General features: G+C 34.6%; 1 protein-coding gene and 1 long non-coding RNA gene across 3 annotated transcripts; both read right to left on the reverse strand.

Annotated features, from left to right (window-relative positions):
* Positions 1-6637: 6637 nt before the first annotated feature.
* Positions 6638-8850, reverse strand: LOC114718898 (uncharacterized). Its single transcript, XR_003737864.1, has 3 exons — positions 8821-8850; positions 7190-7239; positions 6638-6869 (listed from the first exon to the last, which is right to left on the reverse strand). It is a non-coding gene; the product is annotated as an uncharacterized LOC114718898 (long non-coding RNA).
* Positions 8851-8965: 115 nt separating this feature from the next.
* LOC114718858 (probable ubiquitin conjugation factor E4) lies at positions 8966-11122 on the reverse strand. Of its 2 annotated transcripts, none has more exons than XM_028904313.1 (2): positions 10266-11122; positions 8966-9198 (listed from the first exon to the last, which is right to left on the reverse strand). In XM_028904313.1, the coding sequence occupies exons 1-2, from the start codon at positions 11105-11107 to the stop codon at positions 9192-9194; spliced, it is 849 nt and encodes a 282-aa protein (XP_028760146.1). In that variant the 5' UTR covers positions 11108-11122; the 3' UTR covers positions 8966-9191. The 2 variants fall into 2 exon arrangements, with proteins under 2 accessions (XP_028760146.1, XP_028760138.1); XM_028904305.1 differs by having other exon boundaries at positions 8966-9204.
* Positions 11123-15114: the final 3992 nt, after the last annotated feature.

Raw genomic sequence — 15114 nt, forward strand, 5'->3', positions numbered from 1 at the left:
AAAGAAAGAGAGAAAAGGAAGAGAGATGATCTTATTTATATATATTTCCCTTCGTTCATTAAGTGGTTGTGAATTCTAGGCCTCAAAAGAGGAGGAAAAAGTGAAAAAGACTCAAAAAAGGTAGAAAAAAAGAAGTTGAAAAAGGCCAAAAAAAAAAAGAGAAGTTGAAAAAAAATTGGAAAAGGAAAAAAAAGGAAAAAAAAAGAAGGGAAAAAAAAGAAAAACAATGGAAAGAAAGAAAGAAAAGGAAGAGAGATGATATACTTGTTTATGTATATTTTCCTTTCATCATTAAGTGATTGTGAATTCTAGGCCTCAAATTTATTGTATGCATATTCTATCTACCCCATTATTTCTTAAATGGCTCTTGATTTTCTAAAGTATCTACTTTGTGCTTTTATATCCTTTCTTTTATTTCCCACTTGTTTCTTAACCAAGCCTACTTTACCACCCAAAAAAGTCCTTTTGATCTATGGCTAGCATTTGATTGTTAGTGGTGGAGAACCTAGATAATAGCCAAGCATATGGAAAAGGGATTAGGTATGGTGGATTTGAGTGTAAACACAAGCCTAGACACTTTGAGTGAGAGAGCTAAACACATGCCATTGGTGAGGGACTATGAGCTTAGGTTCACCATGTTAAACCTGTTGCCATGGTGCTTAAAAACTTGATTCATGTGAAGTGACTTTGACAGGAAAGATGCTGAATTACCTTGGTTTTCCTTTGCTTGTGACTCTTATATTTCCATTTGTTTGGGCATTTTTTATTTTTGAGCTTAGCATTTGATGCTTCATTCAAATCACTTAAATTCATAACTTGGGAAGGGACGGGAAGTTTTCTTGCATCTATCATCTAAAAGAAAATCAAAAGTGACACGTATTGCTTCATTGAAAAGGTTTCTGAATGACATTGTTCTCCTCTTCTCCTAACAGGATTGCCCTTGCTAGACTAGTTACCATGTTGCATGCATGCCTTGACATGAAAGCTATTGGGTTGGGAAAATATCCGTATGTTTTGTACTTCCTCGTTTTGGCAATACAGGTTTGTCTTCAAGTTGAGTCATGTATCCTCTGTCTAGTTATATGTTAAGACTCGAGTTTAAGCGTTTATTTTTCTGGCAATAGCCAAGGATGTTGCTTGTTTTGGGGGGGAAATAAAATCATTGGTAGCACTTATTTTTAGGTGGCACAAGATGAAGAGCTTGCACAGCAAATGAGAAGGGAGATGTATTTTAACCTTATAGTTCATGACAAAGTGAGGAGTTTCTATTTCCAAATGAAGATGCCTTTTAGCAAATTCAAGTTATCATCATCAACCATGCAATTTTGACTTGTCATGCCCTTGTTGCAGTGAATTTCAAATTATTGTTCTATGAACCTTTGAAGCAAAGGGAGGATCCATTTCATTAGTCCATGACTTGTTTTTGTGCTATTTTTGTTGATTTATTCTTAGAATCTAATCTTTTTTGCAGATTGTTGTAGGAGATGTTAAAGAAAGAACATGAAGAAAAAGAAGACAAACAAAAGGAAAGGCTAAGACTCACCTTTATAATACTATAATGTTTCTTAGTTTTCCAAACTTTATTCTAAGAAAACTAATTCATTTTGTATAATGAATTGTTGTAGAAGAGATTGAAGACGGGGAAAAAATACAAAAAGAAAGAAAAGGTTTAAGCTCGCCTATAAATTATTGTAATTTTTCTTAATTTTCAAACATTTGTTCTTGAGAAACTAATCCTTTTTGTAGAACTGATTATTGTTGGAGAGGTTGAAGAAAAAACATGAAGAAAAAGAATACAAATGAAAGGAAAGGCTGAGGCTCACCTTTATATTATTTTTTACAATGGATTATTGCTGGATAGGTTGCACAAGGAACATGTTGAACACGTACAAAAGGAAAGGCCAAGGCTCACCTTTATACTATTTTAATTATTCTTAGCTTTTGGAACCTTTATTATTGGGAAATTGATTCATTTTGCATAACCAATTGTTGCAGGAGAGTTTGAAGAAAGAACATGAAGAAAAGAAACACAAACCGAAGGAAAAGCCAAGGCTCACCTTTATACTATTATAATGGGTCTTAGTTTTCTGACATTTATTCTGGGAAAATTGATTCATTTTATACAATGGATTGTTGTAGGAGAGCTTGAAGAAGGAACACGAGGAAAAAGAATACAAAAAGAAAGACAAGGTTAAAGCTCACTCAAAAACTATAATCAAGATTGTTTATTTTCTAACCTTTATTCTTTTGAAACTAATCATTTTTGTACAATTGATTGTTACAGAAGAGGTTGAAGAAATAATTTGGAAAAAAGGGAACACAAGCAAAAGAAAAGGCTGAGGCTAACCTTTATATTATCTTAGTTTTCCAATCTTTATTCTTGAGAAACTAATCCATTTTGTCCAATGGATTATTGCAGGAGAGGTTGAAGAGAGAAGAAAAACAAAAAGAACACAAAAAGAAAGGAAAGGTTGAGGCTCACCTTTATACTATTGGATGCAATTAGCTATAATATCCCATATTCTAGCCTAGGATTAAGAGATTCTGTAATAATTACAAGGTGCGTCAAATCTGCTATATGAAGGAAAGGAATAACATTAAAGACAGAATAATATTCCTGGAAATTAGGAGATTATCACGCTATCAACCCCCTCAAGCTGCTAAATTGATATTTATCATTCCCGGCTTGTGACTTAACTCCTCAAACTTGGAACTAGGTAGTCCCTTAGTTAGTAAATCTGTTGTCTGATCTCTTGATTAAGTATATTTTATTTCTGCCTGCCTTGACTCAAGCTTTTCCACAATGGTCTGTTCACTCTGGAAATTCTCCCCCTGAATGAACTTTTTGGGGTAGTAGGATTGTTCTTTGAAGAAGGTAACATCTATTGACACAAAATATGATTTGAGAGTAGGAGAATAACACCTTTAACCCTTTTCAGTGGTTGAATAATGAGAAAATACATTTATGAGCCCTTGTATCAAGCTTATTCCCATGCATATTGTGGGCAAAAACAACACACCCCAAAACCTTTTGAGAAACAATGTTTAATAAGGGCATAGAGGGATAGGCTTCAAATAACATTTGCAAAAAGGTTTTAAATTTGAGAGTTTTTGAAGGGATTCTTTTGATAAGAAAAGCAGCAATAAGAACAGCATCTCTCCAAAACTAGTTTGGAAGATGTCTTGTAAGCATGATAGCTCTAGTGACTTCTTGGAGGCGTCTAGTTTTCTTTTCAGCAATCCCAATTTATTGGCATATATGGGCATAAGATGTTTGGTGAATAATGCTATAAGATTCAAGATATTGACTAAAAGACTGGCTTAGGTATTCTTTTGCCTTATTACTTCTAAAAATTTGAATTTCAGCCTTGAACTGATTTTGAATCACCTTATGAAAAGTTTTGAAAATCAAACACTTGGGATTTTTATTTCATAAGATAAATCCAAGTAGTTCTTGTGTAATCATCAATGAAAGTGGCAAACTAGCAATGATGGTCAACAGTGTGTGTTCTAGAGGTTTCCCAGATGTCACTGTGAGTAATGAAAAAAGAGTTGGTTGTTTATAAGGCCATAAGGGGTAGGAGCTCTTGGTATACTTAGAGAATTAGCAAAAATCACATGATGAAAGTGCAATTTTATTGTAGGCTGAATAATCTTATTCACTTGACTGAAAAAGGTACGAGTACAAAGAATAAATAGGACTAAGAGTATCTCTTAAGGATGAGATATATATTTCGAGATCCTAGAAAGATTCTAGCCTAAGAATTAGGAGAATAAAATCAGAATTCAAAAAATATATAAACTGATATTATTGATTACTTCTAGCAGCCGCAACATAACCTAAATTAGGTCTAGGGTTTTGTCGGCTCAAAAGGCCCAATTAGGTATTAGGCTTTCTACGCTAACAATCCCCCTCAAGCTAGCAAGTAGATATCATACATGCCCAGCTTGCTTCTGAAGAATTCAAACTTGCTTCTATCCAATGGCTTTGTAAGAACATCTGCCACTTGCAAATTGGATCGTAGGTATTCTAGGTCCATTATGTTTGCCTTAACCTTTTCCTTTATGAAATGCCTATCAATGTCCACATGTTTGGTCCTTTCATGGTGAACTGGATTATAAACCATTTGTAGAGCTGATTTGTTGTCACACCATAGTTTAAAAGGGAGACTAAAGTCTATTTTCAACTCCCTTAGAACTCTAGTGAGCCAGATTCCTTCACACAGCCCATTTGCTAGAGCTCTTAATTTTGCTTCAACACTGCTTTGTGAGACTACGGTCTGTTTCTTACTCCTCCATGTAACCAGATTACCCCACCCAAAAGTAAAGTATGCTCCTGTAGACCTTCTATTTTCTTTGTCTTTGCCATGATCAGCATCTGTATATATAACAATGTCTCGAGAAGTTCCTTTAGCAAAGAATATTCCCCTTCTCGGTGTCATTTTGAGGTATCTCAAGATAGTGTATACATCTTGCATATGTTGTTCTTGTGGCTATGATGAAAATTGACTTGCTACCCCTACAGCATAACTAATATTTGGTCGAGTGTGAGATAAATAGATTAGTTTTCCAACCAGTCTCCTATACCTTTTAGCATCAACAGGTACCCCCTCTTTCTCGTATTCTAGGTTGACCGAAGGATCCATAGGAATTGAGGATGGCTTAGCTCTTAGCATGCCTGTTTCTTTGAGTAGGTCAAGTATATATTTTCGCTAAGATACAGGGATCCCAGCTTTAGATCGAGCCACTTCCATTCCCAAAAAATATCGAAGACTGCCTAGGTCCTTTACCTCAAATGCATTTGCAAGAGTGCTCTTAAGTTGCCTTATTTCATCTTTATCATCCCCTGTTAAAACTATATCGTCAACGTACACTACGAGAATGCAAATCTTGGTCCCATAGTGTTTTACAAAGAGAGTATGGTCTGCTTGACATTGAGTGTGCCCAGAACTTTTCACCACTTTGGTAAATCGCTCAAACCAGGCCCTAGGAGATTGTTTTAGTCCATATAGTGATTTACGCAGCTTACATGCCATGCTTCGAATCACCATGTTCTGTTATTCTTTCAGGAATTTTCATGTAAACTTCTTCTTCAAGATCCCCATTCAAGATTTGCTGCCATTGGCTACGAGGGCAAAAGTTTTTTGATAATCTATTCCCTGTGTCTGTGAGTATCCTTTGGCCACTAAACGGGCTTTGAATTTGTTTATTGTTCCATCAGCATTGTATTTGATGGTAAATACCCACTTACATCCAACTGTTATCTTCTGTGGAGGTAGTTTTTCAATTGTCCATGTCTAGTTTTTTTTAAAGCATTTAATTCTTCATTGCTCGCCACCTAAAATCCAGGACAACTTCCTTAAATGTTGAAGGGGATCTGTTCCTCATTTAGCTTGGTGACGAAAACTCTCATACAAGATGATAGTTTATCATAAGAAACAAAGTTGCCTATAGGATGACGAGTATATTGCCTTACCCCTTTTCTTAGAGCAATTGGCCATCCAAGATCATTAGGACCTGGATTTGAGTTTGGTTCTTGGTGTTGCCTTGAGCTAGAGGGGTTTCTATCACTTCGACTTAAGGCTGTTTCATGTTCTTCTATTTCCTTATTTTCTGATGCACTAGTCTCTTCATGTACTTAAATCAATCCTTGATCATTGGCACTTGGTTCGGGTAAAGGTTCAGGTCTGTCTAGGTTTGTGTCTGGCCTGGTAGTGTCAGCAGCAGGTGTCTTGGGTTCAGTGGGTTCAGGTTCGGTAATGTTTTTGGTCTATGTTGGTCTGGTTCAAGTTCAGGTAGGATATTAATTGGTTCTGAAACTGATTCAAGTTTATAAAGAAGCTCCCATTCCCTATCACTCTCCCTCTGAACGGGTGTTTTGGGGTAATAGGCTTGATTTTCTTCGAAAGTGACATCCATAGTCATAAAGAATTTATGCAAGGTAGGTGAGTAACATTTATAACCCTTGAGGTAGAATACCCAAGAAAAATGCATTTGGCAGCTCTGGGATCAAATTTGTTTCCTGGTGAAAGGTGAACATAGGCTATGCAACCAAAATTTTTTAGGGAATTTGGGTAGTAGTGGTGGTGTTTGGTCTTGGTTAAGACACTCATGAGGGTTTGAAAATTGAGTATTTTTTAAGGCATTCTGTTGATAAGATGTGTAGCAGTGAGGACTGCCTCACCCCAATACCAGTTTGGAACATTATTAGTGAATATAGGGCATGGGTAATCTCAAGCATATGTCTATTTTTCCTTTCAGCTGTCCCATTCTGTTGTGGGGTGTTGACACAACTTGTTTGGTGAATGATGCCATTTTCTTAGAGATAGGTTTGTAGAGTATTAGCTAGGTATTCCCTCCCATTGTCACTTCTAAGTGTTTGAATTTTTGTTTGGAATTGAGTAGTGATCATTTTGTGAAATTTGATAAAGGTAGGTACAAGATTAGATTTGTTTTCATGAGGTATACCCACGTTACCCGCGGGTAATCATCAATAAAGGTTACAAACCATTTTGCATTTGTTAATGAATTAACTTGTGTAGGTCCCTAAATATCACTATGTATGAGATTGAAAGGTTCAGACAATTATGAGGTAGGGATTTGTAAGAGGATCTGGTATGTTTTTCTATTTGGCAAATTTCACAAGATAAAGTTTCTTTATTGAATTCAGGAAAGAGTTTCAACATGTAATGGAAATTTGGGTGGCCTAACCTATAGTGCCATAACAACAGATCTTTATTTGAAGAACCGGAAAAAATAGATGAAGTCCTCATAGCAAGGTAACTTTGAGTCTTTGAACTGTCGATTTCCAAGCAATAGAGCCCTTCTAGGATCTTAGCTATGCCAATCGTCTCCCTCAACTCCAGATCCTGAAATACACAAGTAGTGGCAGAAAAATAGACATTACAACTCTAAGTATTAGTGATAGTTCTGACAGAGAGCAAGCTACATTTCAATTTTGGAGCACAAAACACATCATATAAAACTAGTTTATCATTTATCCAAGTAGTCCCAAATCCCATAACCTTTACAGACTTCCAATAAGCAACTTGGATAGAAATATTAAGTGTACACGGTCTAATATTAGTCAATAAATCAGGATTATCGGTCATGTGATATGTAGCTCCTGAATCAACAATCCATAAATCTTGACGATGCACATAAGTTTTTAGAGCAAGAATTGTTTTACCTGTGTGGGCAATGTATCCTAAGGATACTGATTTTTCTTTTAGTTGATGCCTTTCCTGTTGGAAATTGTGCCCTAGGGGCCAATCATTGTGTTATGAACATTGTTGATTTATGAATTTCTTAATTATGTTATCATATTATTTGCATGTTTACTGTGATGACTATCCTTGGATAACTCATGATTTTATCCTAAATGTCCCTGGTCGGTCATCTATGTGGGAACAGAGATAAAATAAGACCAGTATGACTTTGAAGATGTATAAAGATATAAATCAAAGTCATAGGCACATGTAAGAGTACAAGGTGTCGGACCGACCCGCTATGAGAGAGCTGCATGGGTTAAGTCATAAGCTTCTCTCATATACAAACCATGTCACTATGCCTTTTGACTTGAGATCATCATGGATTCCTACATGAGAAACGCTCAGCTTTGATCTAGTCAAAAGTCACTTTTGACCGAGTGATCATAAAGACTATGTTCAGGCTTAGTGGTTTTTCATATGGAGGAATGTGAATGGTTAAGATGGAATTTGTCCCTCACATTCATAGAGAGATATTAGTGAGTTTGAGAAATATATGGCTATACTATAATGAAAAGGTAGTTCCATTTCTATACTCAGACTACTCAGGGATCGAGAAAGTAACGGTCAGGAATAGGAGGATGACGTTCTCCATGCCTCATCCATGACCAAAATGTCGTGTGACAAAAGGGACGTGATATGGTTGTATGAAAGGTTACATTGTTCATCGATCCTCATATGATTTGGGTAGTCGTGATGTCTTGCTAGAGACCGCTTACGACTTGTGAGTCATTATAGTAAATGGCCCACTGCCAACTTCATATGGGCCTACAGGGTCGCACACAAAATAGCCAAACACGAGTTATGATATCTAGATTCATTGAATCTAAGATATGTTCAGATTCAATGAATAATCTAGGGTGGACGTGTATATATATATATATAATATGATATAAGAGATATTTATAAGATTTGATTTATAAGGATAAATTAAATCTCTATCACTTTTAAATTTGAAATTTAGATTGATATGATATCTTATAATATCTCAAATTTGATTTATTAGGATAAATCAAATATAATTCCGTCATATCTTTATTTTGAATTAAATAAATAGGTTAATTAAATCTGTAGGGACGGATATTTATTTAACTAATTTCTTATCAGATTACGCAATATATGATATTGTATTGATTTCGAAATTAATCTTCCAATATCCTTCATAATACCCATAGCATCCTATATATTTGATATTAGGAGCTAGAGTTTGAAGTAGAGAGTGCAAAAGGTTTGCAGATAAGAAACGGCCAAAAGAGAGACGGTGAGGACGGATTCTAAAACCCTGGAAGGACAAGAGGCGCTAGCACGTCGTTCGTGATTGGAACGCTGTTCGTGTGGATACTGGTAAAGGAAGCCGATCTGAGTTGTCGACTTCTCACGATCGAAAAAAGGGCATAAGCATCCTGAACGTCGGAATCCTCGAGCCACCAACGATTCGAATACTGCAGGTAACACCTCTTACTACTTGACTTAAACACAATCGATAGATCTGGGCAAGGGATTGGAAAATTTTAAAGTTATTTTTTTTGCTGCGTGTCTTTCAATTCCTTACATTTCCAAGATTCGTTTAAGCAGTTCTACTTCCTCTTTGATTAATTTGATTCCTTTTCAGTGTTTCCTTTAATACTTCCAGAATATCCTCTGTTATCTTGCTTCCCCTTTTTAGCTAGTTTGCCATGCAGTTTCCAGCACACTTCCCTTATATGTCCCTTCTTGCGGCAGTGGTTGCACCATTTCCCTTGCCTCGGTTTTTCCTCCTCTCTTGATGTATCTTTTGGGAGCAGACCGTGGGGTTGATGCTCAACTGCCTTTGAGGAATCACCAGAAATTAGCTTTCTCCGAGTCTCCTCACTTTTGACCATAGAGAAGACTTCCCGTATAGATGGGAGGTTGTCCGAACTCATGATCCTCCCACGTACATCATCATAGGCTGCATCTAGACCAAGTAGGAATTTGAAAATTTGTTTTTCCTCCTTGATATCTCTAGAACAATTCCACTCATGAATATCATACATGTCAAGCTGTTGCCATTTAACAAACAAATTAGTATAACATTGAGTGACTGAAAGGTTACCCGTTTAAAGTCATGAAGAAAGCTCTCAATCTCCAAGATTGCAAATTTATTCTTCACTGATGTGAACCTATCCTTGGCTACTTCCTAGACTTCGTGGGTTGTATGAATGAAGGAAAAATGGCAGCTTATCTCAGTTGTCATAGAGTTAATCAACCATGCTTGGACCATAGAATTCTCGGCCTCCCGTGTGGCGAATTTGGAGTCTGTTGGTTCTGGTGCCTTTAGAGTAGCAGACAAGTAACCGAATTTTCCTTTTCCCATCACGTACAGTCTGACACTGGAAGCCCATCATAGGTAATTCTGATCGTTCAGTCGATAGATGGTTATAGATACTAGACTAGCATCAGATGAGGGTAAAGGGCTAGGGTTTGCAGCCGTTGCTGCAAACCCTGAAGGGTTGGTCGAAGGGTTATCATAGCCTTGGTCATTGGGACTTAAACCGTGGCCAAATTTAATCATAGCTTTGATACCATGTAGGCTGAATAATCTTATTCACTTGACTGAAAAATGTACGAGTACAAAGAATAAATAGGGCTAAGAGTATCTCTCAAGGATAAGAGATATATTCTGAGATCCTAGGAGAATTAGGAGAATAAAATAAGAATTCAAAAAATACATAAACAGATATTATTAATTACTTCTAGCGGTAGCAACATAAACTAAATTAGGTCTAGAGTTTTGTCGGCCCAAAAGGCCCAATTAGGTATTAGGCTTTCTGTGCTAACATTTGTTAAATAAACTTGGATACAAAAAACTTCATATATGAAAGACTAGGGTGGGGAGTCAATAATGCAGCAATTCAACATCATTATTCTTAGAGACAGTAGTAGTAATCTTCTTCTCATGATTCATAACTAGGTAGTATAATCCGCCAAGTTCCCAAAAAATTTGCTTTAAACCATAGAAGCCAAAAGTTCACTCACCCAACGTCTGGCTGACTCTTGAAAAAGGCGTGATCAGGAAGAGCACTAACATGAAAGAAAGGGTCTAAAATACTTGTCATTTCAATTGCGCATCCATTCATGTAAACTCCTTTAGGAATCCACCAATCGTGGCTTACAAGAGACTTTGCACCAATGGGAAATCTAACCAGGTACAGCAATGCCCTCAAAGAGTCTTGGAAATTCCCAAGAGATGAAACTTTCATCACACTACCCCTCAACTCCTCATACAACCCTTTCAATATTGGATCCAAACTATCAGAGTCTGAGTCCCTGAAAAATTCCTCCAGAAACCCAGGCGGGCTTTTAACTCCGCCAGCATTGCCACTCCCACCAAAGCCACTGATGGTGCCACCGACCTCAGAGAGAATGAGTGGTAACAATGGCGAGTTCTGATGTTTACTCGCACTAGAATTTCCAATTTGAAACATGTCAGGATTCGCCAAATGAATTCTACAATATGCTACACACAGCTTCTTTGCTTGTTTCACCACGGATTCCATCTCACCCCTTAAACTTTTATCTTTCATGTTTGCAATTTTTTTACCCTCATCGTGTGCTCGTTGAGAGCAACTGATTAAGTACTGAAAAGGCGATTCAGCAGAAGAGAAACTTCCAAAAAGCCGATCAATCAGAACCCGTTCCATCAAGTCCCGTGAAAGCCTCAATTCGTTGCCCTCGCTGAGAATCTCAGCTGCTATCAATTCCAAGTAAACGACTCTAGGATCCTTTCCCGTGGCATCAGTGAGGGAAACGAGAAAAATTTTCCTGAGAATTATATCCTCAACTTCTTGAGGAGTCCTCTGGGGTTCTGCGGCCGCCATATCGTAACCCGAAGGAATGGTCTACTGCTTCTACAATTTCTTCACTGTTTCTTACTCAATAATCAAGAAATGAAGAGGCTAACAATAAAAAGAACTAATTTTCAACGAAAATTTTCCAAGTTAGAAAGAGAAAAGGATATAAATCTGGGTATTAAAAAAGATTTAAGTGCAAGGAGACGAATTGAACTTGGACAGAAGGAGGGGAGAACCAGAACCTTCACTTGTTAGATGGAGAAGAGGACTCGAAGGAGAGCAAGACTTCCCCCAAGGATAACCAAGAATGTTTGCTTCATCAAACTCCCTTCTTTACTAAAGCCAATTTTCTCACTTATGTGAATATAATACCCGAAAAAAATATGATATAATGTAGTGCAACAGCATCTTTTTCCCCCCCTGTTTTTATTGCCAGTATACTTGTCGGTGTTATTTGACTTGTTCCATATATAACTTCCTTACTCTAACTCCTTATTAGATATTTTACTTGTTTACTTAATTACTTATGTTTTCTAACTGTGCCCTGCTCTAGTTTCAATGTTATTTTTTCATTACTATATATTTCTTTATTTTGTAGTATATACTTATGACATATTTTTTGCCAACTATTTATGACTTATTTGGCTCATTATATTTTATGATTGATTTTTTTTATTTGCTAATTTATTTACTTTTATTATTGTTATTTAGTAACCAGTAGGACTAAATTTTCTTTACCATCAATTTGGTATGAAGGATTTGGAAGGGAAGAAAAATTTTGTAACATTTTCCCTCCTCTCCCCTCATAAGCCTCCCCTCCAAAATTGGGGGAATTTGGAGGGAAAGATTTATATTTTGGCTTGTGCTGATTAATATGTCTATATTATTTTTTAATAATCCCATGTTACCCTTCATTGTCGAATTTTATGTGATTTGGTATATTTATCGATTCAATTATGCCTTTTTTCTCTCATTTATATGCTATCAAATATTAAAAAAGTTGCTATCAAATATATCTTAATTTAATTTCCAAGCGCAAATCAAGCATTCAAAACAAAAACATACAAATAAGTCATTTATATCGTTATTTGACTATTCATATCAACAGCACAGAGAAAAATGAAAACTAAAAAAAAATACTCAAATTAAATATATTTACTTCATTAAACCATATTTTGGATATACAATTATAGTTATTGGATATATAGTAGCTATTAATTATGTATTATCATTATATTTATTTAATTTTGTTAATTATAAAAAGTTGATCTCATATATTAAATATTATTTATAATTATATTTTATTAATTACCCTATAAAGTTTGTAAAAATCAACTTAAATAATATAAAAGCAAAGTTGTCCATACAAAGATATTTTACCTTCCCTCCCTTTCTAAACCAAATAAAGTAACATTAAAATTCCTCCTCTTCCCTCCTCTCATATTAATTCAAACAACATAATATTAAAATCTCTCTCTTTCCTTTCATCTTTTTTCTCTCTATTAAAATATCTTTCCTTCTATCTCTTCTATTAAGCCAAACACACCCTTAGTTTTTGAAAAACTGGCAGGCGTTTAATCTTTTAGTGAACTTTTTATCTTAGAAAAAACTCTTAAAAAGACATTTAAACAACTCATATTTTTATTTGGGTTATTAAATTTATCAAACTCCTACTTAAGTCACATGATTTAAAAAGATATTTTAAATTAACAATTTTTTGTCTCCCTACCACACTTGCAGTAAATCTTTCAACAGAATTTGATTACAATATCATTTTAAAAATTAGTTAGTTCAATTGCACAGTTAACCAGTTTCAGTTCTAGATTAATAACTTTATATCTTTAAAATACACTTTAAATGAGGCTTTAAATAAAACTCAATCATAATACAATCTTGAAAATTAATCTGTTCTATTCATAGTTAACACATTTCAATCCTAAATTCACAATTTTTTGTCTGTATAACACACTTATATTAAGTATTTGAATAAAGTTTAATCACAATACAACTTTAAAAATTAATATGTTATATTTCACATTTAACATGTGTCAATTCTAAATTGATAATTTTTTATCTTCAAAACATAATTATATTAAGTGTTTGAATAAAACTTGATCATAACACAAATTTAAAAATTAACAAGTTTAATTACATAGTTAACAAGTTTCAATTCTGAATTAACAGCTCTCATTTCCAATCCATGAAGATATTATTACTCTTATCTCTTCAAATGTCATTCCCTCTCTTATGATTTTTTTATCCTTGCACTCTTTCCATTATATTGACTTTAACCATTAAAATTCTTGACAAATTATCCACCAACATGGAAAAAAAATTCGCTTGTTGTTGTTGGTCCTAAGGTAGATATCATTTCTTATTCTAACATGCTAAACAAGTCATCACTTATCATAAAGTTTGTTCCTGGCCATGATCAATGTCAGAATTTTTCACTCAACGAAATAGAATCTAACTTTCAAAATTAACAATTTCAAATCAGGTTTTAACATGTTTTACTTAGCTATTAATAGCAAATGCGCCCCTCATGACTGTGATTATTATCACTCTTTATAATCTATATGACAAAATTTACAATTTCAAATTAGGTTTTAACATATTCCACTTAGCTATCAACAAAAAACATGACTCTCATAGTTATAATCACACTTCTTACAATTAGCATAACAAAATTCACTTTCAAATTTTAACAACTTCAAATTATGTTTTAACACGTTCCACGTTCTACTTAGCCATTAACAACACACGTAACCCTCATAGTAGCATTCTTCATACTGAGCCTTCATGACCAAACAAATGCAATCAGTTGTCCAATATACACATTTATCATAAAACCCTGCATCACACATATACATCGACCTCTCAGGTCACCCTAAAAGCAACACTCGACACTCTCACTTGCCTATTTTTGTGAGATACTCCTCATTGTGTTGCAACTTTTCCTTCCTCTCCAACAAAAAACCCTATCGCTTATAATTCATACTAAAGAAAATGAAGAACCAAGTTAGCATGATGAAACTATTAGAATTAAAGAAGAAAGATTTGATATTAAAACTAACTCATCCTAACCTCTTTGATCAATTTTCCAACTTTGCAATGGTAAACGCAAAATTTTTCTCATTCAGAACTCTCACGCAAAGCTAGAGTGATAGTATATCCTCATCTCGCTAGGTTTTTAATAAAAAAAAAGGTGTTAGAATCATTTCATATAATTTTAAAGTCTCTTTTGAGTCACGTGACTTGTTTAAGGATTTGACAAATTTAGTGATCCAAATAAAAATTTAAGTTATTTGACTGTCTTCTTAATGAATTTTTGCTTTTATCTCAAGGGCTTTGGGTTGTTATTATTAAGATATGCTATGTTATTCATTGTTATTTTTCTTTTTGAGAAAATTAATTTCGAATCCTTATGATTTTCTATGGTTTTGAATTAAGTTTCTGCATTTTTTTATTAGGTGCTCTAATTTTAATGGTTAAAAAGAATACTCCATTAATGCCATTAGTCTTTAGTGTTTAAAACCAATTTATAAGAATTAACAGGTTAAAAAATCGGTCAGACATTGCTAAGATAGTGGACAGTTGGACCAATTTTTATAAATGGATCAGACCAGCACATGTTTGGCATAGCGTTTGGATGCGTGAACACGTATTGGACAATGTGAAATACAAGTTGGGAAGAAGAAGGTAGAGTGTCCGTTTGGAATAACTTATAAATAGTTTTTTAATTATGAATTACGGAATAGAAATTAATTTTATCATCACTAATCCAAATACACCTTGAGCATCATAATGTAAAAGTTAAAGCAACTTCTAAAAATAATTTAGGGAGAATTTTAATAAATTCTCAAGAAAGAAACATCATTACTAGAATATCTCAATGACAATTGAGAAGCGTGTAATGACAGGTTCTATAATAGAAAATAATAACTGGTATCTTGTCATTAAGATTTTTTTGTAGTTATTTTCTTTCTTTAGGACCTTGGTGTGATTCTCCTAATAATTTATGGAAAATTTCAACA

Source organism: Neltuma alba, unplaced genomic scaffold, assembly GCF_004799145.2.
Source record: "Neltuma alba isolate B1F8T4 unplaced genomic scaffold, ASM479914v2 tig00002165_pilon, whole genome shotgun sequence".
NCBI lineage: Eukaryota > Viridiplantae > Streptophyta > Magnoliopsida > Fabales > Fabaceae > Neltuma > Neltuma alba.

Bases quoted from the DNA above. Each gene is read 5' to 3' on its own strand.
- LOC114718858 (XM_028904305.1), bottom strand. From the start codon at position 11,107: ATGGCGGCCGCAGAACCCCAGAGGACTCCTCAAGAAGTTGAGGATATA.